Source organism: Notolabrus celidotus, chromosome 10 (assembly GCF_009762535.1).
Source record: "Notolabrus celidotus isolate fNotCel1 chromosome 10, fNotCel1.pri, whole genome shotgun sequence".
In the NCBI taxonomy this organism is placed as follows: domain Eukaryota; kingdom Metazoa; phylum Chordata; class Actinopteri; order Labriformes; family Labridae; genus Notolabrus; species Notolabrus celidotus.
In genome coordinates, this window is record NC_048281.1 from 28368646 (window position 1) to 28380533 (window position 11888).

Consider the following 11888-nt stretch of genomic DNA (forward strand, 5'->3'; position numbering starts at 1 on the left):
ACAACACAGTACGAGACGCAGAGGGAGCATGAATCTGCATCAAGATACTGTCAGTGTTACAGTGTTATCATGAAAATGTGTCTTTTTTTTCTGTGTGTGCGTCTGCGTGTGTGTATGCTAAGATAACACATTTCCAAAGAAGCATTGCATTTCTTTGTGCATGAAACTCAAAGTGTCTCCTGTAGCTAAACAAGCTGTAAAAGCACTCTAAAACTCAAGTACAAATATTTATAACTTTATTGATAGTTTACTTGTACAAGATGTACATTCATATTTTGTGAATCAAAAGGGGGGGAAAAACAAACCGTACAATGATTCATGTTTAGGCATGCTTGCATATGAAATGAGAATCATTTTAATGGGTACAACAAATTCCATGGAGTATTGTTCAATTCAACCATCCCTGAAATGTTTGTAAACTCGGACACGCTACATTATTTTTCCTTTAGGCGAACGATGCACTACAGCCACACCTCCTAATTCAAATTTAACACTTAAAAAAACATACAAAAATAAATGCAAAGCCATGTAAAAATGTACACTTGTAGCTCAACTATTTCATCTTTCATAGACTTTCAGACAAAATAATAAATAAAACACCAATATGTTTAATTTAAATGGAGACACAGATAAACGATTCTAAATGGAGGTCTGTTAGCAGAGGAAATGTGGGTTTGCAGACTCTTGGAGGTACAGTGATCTGAAACAGATCAACATGTGTGGCGCAGCTCTGACAGCAGTGTGGAGAGGCTTTTTTTAAAAAATCCTTCAACTCCAAATCAATTCAAATGTTTGTTTCTGTCTGGATGAGATTGCAAAGCACAGAATTAAAATGTCACATCTAGCATGCAGAATTAAGCTAATCGTTTTGTAAACGACTGCTTGGTTTTGGTTTAGGATGCTGATATTTGCTGATCTGACTTGAAGTTCTTCCAGTACCTGCAGGTGTTTCTGACGTTTGCAGAGGAGCCAATAGAGATTTTAAAAGTATTCATAAACTCAGCTGTAATTAATCTGCAGCATCCAAATCTGTGCTCAAGTTTTCCTCAACATCTGAATCTGATGTGTACAAAACTGCTCACACGCACACGCACACACACACACACGCACACACACACACACGCACACACGCACACACGAGGGTATTTGGAATATGGCACCTTGTCATGATGAGTGACTTTTCTCCAACTCAATAAAACACACACTGCTGTAGAAAAACTGGTGTGTTTGGCAAAGAAATTCAACACTCTCAACAGTGCATGAAAAAAACAACAAATGAAAAATCATCGGGCTCTTTATCGTTGAGGGTTAACTGCTAGCTGTTTTTTTTTTGTACTTTTTTTTCGCTATTTACAGTATTGCACTTAAACTGCACACCATTGCATTTCAGTTTGACTGATGCTTTCTTCATATTTTCAGAATTACAAAAAAAGAAAAGAGAGGAAAAACCAAAAGATGCTTTTTATACCCTTTATCCAAGATAATGTCCTTTTCGCAGATCACATGACAATATCAAACCCCGCCCCCTTTTCCCCTGTTTTTTTAATTAGTAAAGTAGTATCTGCTTGTAGTGCCATTTGTAAACACCCACATACAAGACCCTGAAGTGCAAAGGCTATCTTCACTTCTTTACCCGGGATACAACACAAGAACGAGAAAGAAATAAAGACAGAGAGGGAGAATAAGAGAGGGGGATAACATCTTTCCGTTCTGCAGCAAAGAAGCAATAAAGTTGTTGCTTTTAGTCTGAGCACAAGTCCAGTAGAAGAAAGGTATCGAACCATAATGGAGAGCTTTCACTTTGCAGGAGGAGGGGGGGAGGGGGTTGTTGCGGGCATGGAGAACGGCAGTGTTAAAAACAGCTGTAGAGCATTTATGTCAGGTGTGGTCCTCCTTTAGAGCTCATGCACTCTGCAGCAGCAGGGAACACAGTGGTTGGAGACAAATATGGCGGCTTTTTTAATGTTTCTTTGTTTTTAGAGTGATGGTGGTGGGGAGGTGGGGGTGTTGGGGAGGCAGAGAGAAGGGTAAGCGGGGTGTAAAGGTGAGAGCAGTTCCTACACCTCCGTGAGTTGTTGTTGTTTGAGTCCACAAAATGCTCAACCCCCTCTGCTGTGTCCACACAAGTGTCAGCGTCAGCGAGGGAGGCTCTGCTTTTTTGGCCCTGCTGCTGCTGCTGCTGCTGCTGTTGCTGCCAGTTTGCTTTGTTCTAACGTCCTCTGCTCTGTCAGGGGGCCCTGGACCCCCGGCCCTCAGACAGACATCCACATGTGTTTGTACGGTCCTTGGGATGTGATCTGTGCCTGGAGTGGACTGAGCCACTGGCCCCGCAGAAGTCCTGCCTGTTGGGGCGAAAAGTAAAAGGTGATTTCACTTGTATTTAATTACCGTTTCTCTACAAGTGGTTTGTTTTGGCAGCTGGTTTTGTGACAATTTTCTCGCTCCCCTCCTTCTTTTTTTTTCTCATTTTCTTCCTCCCCCTCTCTCTCTCTTTCTCACACACTCTATCTCCCCCCTCTCTCTGTATGTGTTCCTCTCTTTCATTCTCACTTCTCAGTGTTTTTGTTTAGTTTAGTTTTAGCTGTGAGTGTCACGGCCCTTTCACAGGCTCAGTCTTGTGTGAGAGACGATTATGGGCATCAGGCGAGCGGAGGGGCGACCTGGTTGGGGTCAGAGTCCCAGAGCCTCGGCGTGTTTTCTTGCCTTGAGTCGCAGGTCGGCGATGCTCGAGTTCTTGCTGTTGCTTTTGGCAGCCGCCGCCACTGCCGCTGCCGCAGAGGCCGAGTCGGCGAGCGAGGCGATTGGTAGTCCAAAAGGAGGGGGCGGGAACATCAGGTAGGGAGCGTGAGTGGCCAGGTGAGGGTGCAGGTGGGGGTGGGAGTGGGCGACGCCGTCCAACTGGAGCTGCGCTTGGACCTGCAGGATGAGAAAACACAAAGTTAGACAGGCCTCGTGTGTGTGTGTGAATGTGTGTGTGAGGATTTAGGTTTCACAGTCTGACACCATTAAACTCCCCCTCAAATGTTGCCCCCTCGGAGCTGTTGCTTACTCTGTGTTTTCTAAGAAAATAGTTAAGGCTGCACTCTGCGCTTTAGCCCTTTTTTTCATGTCAGCTATTCTAAAAGTTAATGAATCATACATTGCTCTCAGACACCACATCCAATTTAATCGTCCAGAATCAAAGTGTTTCTAGGACCCAGAACAGATTTGTTTAATTCAGACTGAGAACTCGCTTATACCCTTGGAAATATGCGAGTCTTGTTATCCTGATTATGTATTCAATTGCATAAATAAACAATTTTGCACTAAAAAGATATTCACATATTTGGAGTTATAAATATTTATCCAGACATATTCCTGAGTCGATGGGGGAAAAAGGGGAACCATAAGGAGCATAGAATATCAGTTTTCACATTCTTGGCAATTATTTTATAAGAAGTAGGTGAAAATTAAGCATCCAGTAACTTCAGAGGGAGAGAGCTGAGCCTGTTGCCATTCCTCATGTGTTTCAAACACCGCAGGAAGAAGTGGGGAGAAACTCAAGTGTTAGTGCTTTCTACTCCAACCAAAATAGAACGATTTAAAGTCAAAGTTTTAACTCCACCAAATATTAGTTTCTCACTTTGCCTCCTTTCATATCGGGGGCCCTAAAAATACTGAAAGTGACTCATGTTGAAGTTGTTAAATGAAAGAGAAAATTAAATTTGAACCGTGGATTTGAAGTTGCTCAGCAGCATCCAAACACAACCCAACAACAAACGTTTTGATAAATCTCTTTAAGGAACAATCCGGTAACAAACTGCAGCTTCTGCAGATAACTTTAAAATTAAAAAAAGAGTGCGTTCAAATCACACCTGATTCAAATGTACAAGCACTGATGGACAGCTAAAAATTAACTACTTGGAACTTGTGACAGAAACTGATCCATCGCTGACAAAACAGGTGCTGGATGTTTGACGTTCTTGTGCATTAGGGCGTGTGTATCACATTTATAGCCTCATACACACATGCATACAAGTCATTCACATACCCACACACACTCACGGCATTCATTTTCTTCAGCATTCCAAGTTCATTCTGCAGCTTCCTTTACTTTTTGGTTGATAGAGCAGAAAATCTGAGTAAAAAAGACATACTAGGAAGCTTTGAGGCCACAATCAAACCTCAAATATTGCAGAATTACCTCCTGCACTTTAACCTACCACACCACCAGCGATTCACTTGTTTAAAAAGCTGCATTGTGATACCAGTGCACCACTGAAACCTCAAACAGCACTCCTATCTCGGTATGCGGGCCTGGAGCCTCCACCCCTGCCAGCGCAGCTCAACGCCAATATCCATCAGAGCCCACTCCATTCCCCCTGCTTTCATCATCTCTTTTATGTGCTCGCGCCTGCCTGCCGCACCGTTGGCTTAATTAGGCCGCCGCTTTTTCACGAGGGGTCAGGCGGACAACACAGCAGGCCAGGGGAACGCAGAGGCAGATAGCAGCAGATCAGATGTCTGTCCACCTCTCCGACCCCTCTCGTCTCTTCAGCACGCAGCCAGGAGGTGAAAGGTGCAGCGGGGCCTGACTGCTCCTTTCTACTCTCCAACTGACACACACACACACCACACACACCACACACTCTCTGATTCCACAAATATTAAAGCTGCATGTAGCCTAAAGTTCATGTGTGCAATTATAGAAGGCCTACTTGGAGTCCATCACAACATGCATGCACATCAACACACACCAACTTCAGCATCTTTGACCTGTTTTCCTTTTTTTTTATTTCTCCTCTTTTAAACATGCTGAGTAATCAGTCGTTTTTTCTGCAGCTTAGCCTATATTTACACTCTTTTTACTGCATTTAAATCTGCTTGAATTTCTGCTCCCTGTTAAAATGTTTTAAAATGTCAAAGCTTTGCAAAAATATATTCCTTACCTGTTGGAAGGGCATCCGCAGGGCGCCCATGTTGACATAGGGTGCTACTCTGCACGCGTCAAGGTGGCTGCCGGAGCCCAAAATAACACCTGGAGAGAAGGGAAAGATGTCTGTCAGACAGCCAGACAGTTGTTGTTATATGAGATGAAGAGGTCAGAGTTTGTTTTTCTTTACACATGCAGTAAAAAAAAAAAAAAGTGTCAAATTTGAAAACTTAAATAAGACAAAAAGAATAAAGAAAAACATAAGAAAAAGATCAATCAAGAGGTCACGTAAAGCGTCTTGTATTTACCTTTGTGCATCTGGTTTTCTTGTTTTCGACATTTTGCTCTTCTGTTCTGAAACCACACCTGGGATTGAAAAAGGAGATCAGCTGTTAGAAAAATACAGATTAAGATTTTTATCTTATTACAAATTTAAAAAAGAGGAGCGGATTTTAACAGAGAAAAAGAAAAAGTAAATGTTGGTTATATGTGATAAAATGCAACTTTTTGAGGCAGCCTTGATTGCTTGATTGATAGATCGATGTATGATATTATAACATTATTATTATATTAAAATAAAGAGATGTTTTTAGGGCATTAATGAGGCTGTAAAACATTACATTGTGAGGCAGATCAAGGGAGCACACACCATGACAAAAAGCATTGTGAGATAAACCACTAGGTCGACATAAAGGGGATTAAATCTCTTATTTTTAATTATAAGGGGAACATTTAGGCAACTTAAAAACAATAAAATACAAGGAAATGATGGTAAACACTGCATCAAGTAAACTAACACAACCTGAAAGAGTGAGGGATAATTGATAATCAGAATACTATGATGATATGTCGCTATGGTATTAGAAATAAGAGAGGGTAACGTTAGTTAAACCACCCTCCAGCCTGCTGTGGCTTCAAAGCTGCAGGCTGCGTCCTATTGTTAATCATCATCAAGCTAATTCGCTCAGTGAATAACATTATCTCCCCTCCCCTCCGACCCCGCGATCATTATCATTTACTGATGCGAAATTAGCGGCAGGTCGCGGACCACAAAGGGCGCACACTGATGATGATAATGATGATGATGAGTCAAGGTGCCGAGCACGCGCACGGAGCCATTTTGGTGCTGCGTGGATCGACGCGCATGCATTTATGTGGATGTAACAAGAGGACAGTCGATAAAGTTCCCATTAGAGGCTGAGACAAAAGGAAGAGTGGGGAAATGTGAGTAAAAAAAAAGGCAATGTGTTGTTCTGCTTTATAAATATGACAAAAAAACGACATAGAGTATAAAACTTTATACAAAAAACACGATAAAGAGACGTTTTGGAAATATTTTAACGATTTAATTCGACGTGAAAGGATATTTTTAACAATTAACAAAGAGGTTGGGACACATTTTGCTATAAAATGATACACTAATTGATATTTTCTGCAATGAAAAGTGACAGTGGTATAGGCAATATCTTAAAAATTAAATAAGACTTTAAGAAATGTGACAAAATTTGGACGTCGAGGAATATTATTACATTAACCCTCCTGTTATGTTGCGTTTTTTTGGTATGGAACTTCTTCTGCTTGGCTTTATAAGTGAAATGAACATATAAAATGAAAATGGTTGATTTCACATATTTGCAGTCCCACCTGCATGTTTATATTATATAGATAGCCTACTGTTTGTGGGTCAATTTGACCCGGCAGTCAAAGTGGAGGCTAAACGAGTCAGAAGTGTCAAATACTAATTGTTTCTTTGAAACTGTGTGGCATATTTCACCCCAATCACACACACACATACACACACAGACACACACAGACACTATTAACATGAATTGTCATTCAAAAGTGACTGAGTTATCCTCACTGAACCATGATCTGTGAGAATTAAAGGACACTATTACACTAAATATTGATTTAAATGGTTAGTAATGGAGTTAATAATGAGATTTAAAAAATGTTTATTGGGATTTTTTGGGGGGTTCTGACACTTTTGGAAAATTAAATATGCCCCGGGTCAAACTGACCCAGGAACATTGTTGCTGTTCCTGAGAAACATATATAACAGGAGGGTTAAGAGAAATTTAAAAATAAAGTGGAAGTCGATAAATAGGCCTATATTCACAAAATGAGAAATAAAAGAATATATTTTTTTTACAGCAGAATGAGATGTAACAAGCTTTATCTAAAAGCAAAAAATTGATGTGTAGCCTTTAGCAGTAGCGAAATGTGAAATGCATTTTTTTCCAACTTAATTACATTATTATTAATATTATTATCATTATTATTATCATTATTATTACTATTATTGTATCGTTATTACTGTGTTAGGACACAATCTGATTTGTAGTGAAAGGCGGTGTGTTGGCAGTTGTACAGCAGTAAAAGATGCTAGAAAAGGTGTTTATGAGAGTCTCAGGTGATTTTGCATAGACGCACAGTAATCCCTCAGATAAATCAAGGCTAATATTAGACGGGCCCGGGATCAATTCCAATTACGCGCCAGTATGTTAAGCAAAGTGAACTACACTGGTTCAGACAGTTATTTCTTCATTAAGGGCCACTCAATGATGCGCTTCACAAATACCCTAATCTCATTTCCTTTTTGATTTTTTAATAGAGACAGTGAATAATGACATTTAATTTAGCAGCGCGCCAGAAACCCAAAGATATTAGTCGTAACTGAATTACTGCCTGCTCCTCACCAAGCTCTCATAACTTTCAATTAGATTCATTGACAGCTGCTCGGAGCGCCTGCACGAGCCCTGCTGCGATTCACTGCCACTAAATATGGAGGAAAACATGACATAAAAAAGTGTCTTTGAAGGAGCTTTATATTCCAGGGGAAAGAAAATAAACAGCTTCTGTTTCTGAACACAGAAAAAACACAAAGTCTGTTTTTTGTTTTTGTTTTTATCAACCTTATCAAATATTCTAACGCCCTCAATTTACTGGTAATCATTGCACATTATCACCTTATTCTGACAATGTTCCGCAACAAATACAGTCTCCATGATGGGTCTTATTTATCCGGTTAGATAGCTGAACAGCAGCAGAGTTGGGCCAGAATCGAGTTATTTCTAATCTGTTTTTATGGGGACACTACATCAAGCCAATGGCAGATATTACAAAGAAAATGAGGAGGGATCCGAGTTGACATAAGAGCGCGTCCCCTGAAGCAGCCATTCAGGCTCTTCATTCATTTTAATCATTGCTTTAGATTTTTTTCTTCCTCTCCCCCCTGAAGGCTGCTGGGATCGGAGGAGTGTTTTTTGGCTGTACAGGCCTGCAGCTGCAAGTTCACGAGGTTGTTGGGTCCCGCGTGATTCACAGCAGTTTACACTTGTTTGATATAACTCACTGACTCACTGATACTACAAAATAAAAGCTCATTCGATATCACAGAATAACGTCATAGCAGGCACCGATACAAATAGTTAAATTCAGAGTGAATATATGAAATAATACTAATCTCTAAACCTATTAGTTCTTAAAGATTCACATAAATAATCCTGTAGATTACATTAACTTTTTTTCTATTTCTACAATTGCTTTAGTAAAGCTGTGGAGTCCAGCAGAAATAGAATAGAACACACCAGAGGGCATGACAAATGGCGATAAATCCACTATTGACTACCACTGACACTTTACAAACTCCCACAGGAATATTACAAGAATATTTCAGTCATCATTTATCTCTCAGGTTTCAGGTCAACCTGCCTGCAGACTAATGAGCCCTTGCCATATCAGATTTTTAGGTTTATTAAGGGGATTTTTTGGGATGCTAAATGATGCCTTCATGGCCCGCCCCAGAAAACAGGAGAAAAACACGCCTTAAACGTGAAATGATTTATTTTTTTTGCTTGTTTGTATTTTGAAAAGTTGAAAAACGTGTCCAGCATGAGGTTAAACTTTGCAACCTTCTGGACTGAAAAGAACTGCGGTGCTGACGTCATCGTTTTAATAGTTAATTGTGTTTATGGGCATATCATTTTAAGAGACTTGTGCAGTCTTTGTTACAAGGTACGATTTTATTTTCTCTGTTAGTGAATTTTGAGTAAATTAAGGCCTTATTATATCATCGATAAGACTCCAACATGGCGCATAAATGGCACTAAATAGCACTCTCACACACACACACACACACACACACACACACACACACACACACACACACACCTGCTTAAACAGTTCAAAGACATATAACGTCTTAAAAGCTCTACTTCAAGAAACCAATTTATGCAAGGAAAGTGTGAACACATTCATTGTCAATAGAAGAATGTGTGCAGAAAATAAACATATTTTGTTCATGGCTCACGCAGCAGCTCTCCGTGTGAAAGCCATTCTAAAATCAGTGTAGAGAAGAAGAGTATAGGGAGGACATAGTAAACATGGAGTTTCCTGACCTGCACCCTGGCCTCGGACAGTCCCAGCCGCTGGCTCAGCTCCTCCCTCATGAACGCGTCCGGATAGTGCGTCTCATCGAACAGCCGCTCCAGCTCGTTCAGCTGCTCCAACGTGAAGTTCGTGCGACTCCTCCGCTGCTTCAGTTTGCCCTGCGCGTCCTCGTCCTCAGACTTCACGTCCTCCTTCTTCTCCTTACACTCGTATATCCCTGTTATACACGGCCCCACGAGTTACAGAGAAACAGCAGATATGTAAACGTCTTTGGGGAAAAAAAGCTGGATAAACATTCACACATGTATATACTGGTCCCCGTGTATACCCACTCTGGGCCCTCTTTTAGGGGCCTGGTAATTTTTACAACAGCACACACACATTTCACAGCCGATTTCAGGGACAGAGGCCTGTGGCTGCATTTCCAGCCTCCATAAGTCTTAATGTAATGTCAGTGCCGCTATAGAAGTGAATCAGTCAACCATGGCATGTAGGCCTAATAAGGTTATAGGCTATTCAAAGAGCAGAGAATTAAGCCCTGGATAAACGGCAAAGATTTAGGTCGAATTATTTGCCTTGGTGCAAAAACACACTGAGGATATATAAAGCTTTAAATGAAACATGTCAGTCTTAACATTTCACCAGAGGTCTTTAGAATTACAATAAAACCTGAAATATATGAAATGAACACTGTGTAATAAGCTGCAAGGCTGCTAATCAGCTATAGGTTATTCAGTGTGTTTTATTATTCTGTAACGCACTATGCTGTGTGCGTTATTAAATGTAACACACCTGACAGCTGATGCAGGTACATTACTGCCCTGTTGTGTCATATTTTCGGTGTTTCTAGTTTTCACTTGTATTTGTCCTTAAATTCAGCTGATTTAATAAAATTCTAAAATATAATATACATCAAGCATGATGCTAATTTGATTTACAACCCCCTACGGAAACAGCTTTAATCTTATAGTTCTACATAATAGAAATAAAAAGAAGAATAACGCAGAGCCTTGTCTTGCTCCTGCTGCAGGATAAATATAGAAACAAGCTGAAATAACACACTAAATGTGTAAAACTCTGCACACTATCTGACTGCCGAGTGAACAGAGGCCTGCACTGCTGTTTAACTGCACTTATAAACAATCCACCAATAATCACGTGTTTTTCATTGTACTGAGAGTGTGTTTAGTTGTTTTTATTTTGTATTTTAGTGGAAACAAAACTACAAAGAGGCGCAACATGCATGAGATATACAACCGTATAGACTGTTCACTGTGAAGTGGACACTATTTCACAATTATGTGGCAGATAAACGTTTAAACAATATCAAATTACATTAAATATATCCTTAGGAATTCAAATAATGCTGTTCAAATATAAAGAAAGGACAATCGACCACTGAGAGATTACATTAGCCTACTCGTTACAGTCCAACCTCTGGGGTTGGCTTAGTCGCCAAATGTTTTCTTGTGTGCACATAAAATCAAATTATAGTAAATAAGGTACATCCTACTATAAATAAAATGAAGTTCCGTTGTGTTAGTTTTATTTGATGGCACTGTGGATTTTAGTTTCGCTTAAAACTTAATTTCTGAAAACAAAATGAAAGAGTTAAAAAAAAGCGATCAGAGAAAGGGCCCGCCTCCTGCTTTGTCAAATTAAACATTTTAACATCAGAATACTGTTTTTTAATTATAAGTCAATTCAACATGTCGTCTGCCATACTTCAAACTGTTTTTACGCGTGGACTTTTGAGGATTTGTAAAAACCAAACCCGTCGCTCTCGATACAAAACAACTGAACTTGAGACATTTCTCCGACACAATACGGATCATTTCCTCTCATTTCAACACAAAAAAATAACCCCTTACCATCTGACCCTCTGGAAACATTAAAGTCCTTCAGTTTGTCCTTTTCCAGATCGACATGGTCCTTGAACAGATGCACCGGGCAGCCCTCCGTTATGTCCTGCAGGTTCGTCTCGGGGCTGCCCAGCTCACGCGCCCTCGTCAAGCCGCTCTCCAAAACTTCCCTGTACGTAATACTGTCTTTGCTGCTCTCCTTGGTTTTCTGATCGAAAGATTTCGACACGAATGCCGTAAGTTCTTCCATGGCTCGGGGCTCTGGGCGCTCAGCAGTGGTCCTGGTCCTGGAAATCCACCGTGAAGTCTCAGTATAGGAAAAGCTCAGCGTCTCTATATGGTTACCAGCTCTGCACGCGGATGTGTGCGCTCGGATTTTTTGGAGGCTGGCAGCAGCAGCGATAGACAGGAGAGGGGTGGAGAGGAGGTGAGATCACTCCTGCTGTTGTGACTGTGTATTTGAGAGCACACTATTTATACACGGCCACCTCAAACCCAGCCCCCCCACACCCCCACACCCACCCATACCCCCCCCCCCCCCCCCCCCCTTCCTCCGATCTCTGTGTCTTGAGCAATTACAGGCCGCCTCGACTTTGCAGAATTCAACTTTCAGCAGCTTTTTTTTCTTCATCTTCTTCTGCTACAAATCAATGGTGGAGCTGATGGAGGCGGTTAATTGAATTACGGGGTCATTAAAATGCCCGCGGTGGCTCACTCCTGCG

The 11888-nt window shown here is 40.8% G+C and overlaps 1 protein-coding gene across 2 annotated transcripts; it reads right to left on the minus strand.

The window, feature by feature from the left end:
- Positions 1-214: 214 nt before the first annotated feature.
- shox (short stature homeobox) lies at positions 215-11624 on the minus strand. Of its 2 annotated transcripts, none has more exons than XM_034693647.1 (6): positions 11176-11624; positions 9313-9521; positions 5221-5278; positions 4929-5017; positions 2704-2916; positions 215-2342 (listed from the first exon to the last, which is right to left on the minus strand). In XM_034693647.1, the coding sequence occupies exons 1-6, from the start codon at positions 11414-11416 to the stop codon at positions 2253-2255; spliced, it is 900 nt and encodes a 299-aa protein (XP_034549538.1). In that variant the 5' UTR covers positions 11417-11624; the 3' UTR covers positions 215-2252. The 2 variants fall into 2 exon arrangements, with proteins under 2 accessions (XP_034549538.1, XP_034549537.1); XM_034693646.1 differs by having other exon boundaries at positions 2148-2342; positions 4929-5038.
- Positions 11625-11888: the final 264 nt, after the last annotated feature.

What these genes read in the sequence shown, in the direction of transcription:
- shox (XM_034693646.1), bottom strand. Translation starts at nt 11,416, where the DNA reads ATGGAAGAACTTACGGCATTCGTGTCGAAATCTTTCGATCAGAAAACC. An exon ending in TGTCCGAGGCCAGGGTGCAG is followed by an intron (nt 5,279 to 9,312) that starts GTCAGGAAACTC and finishes TTTCAATCCCAG; the next exon opens with GTGTGGTTTCAGAACAGAAG. An exon ending in TCGCCGACCTGCGACTCAAG is followed by an intron (nt 2,343 to 2,703) that starts GCAAGAAAACAC and finishes TCGCCCCAACAG; the next exon opens with GCAGGACTTCTGCGGGGCCA.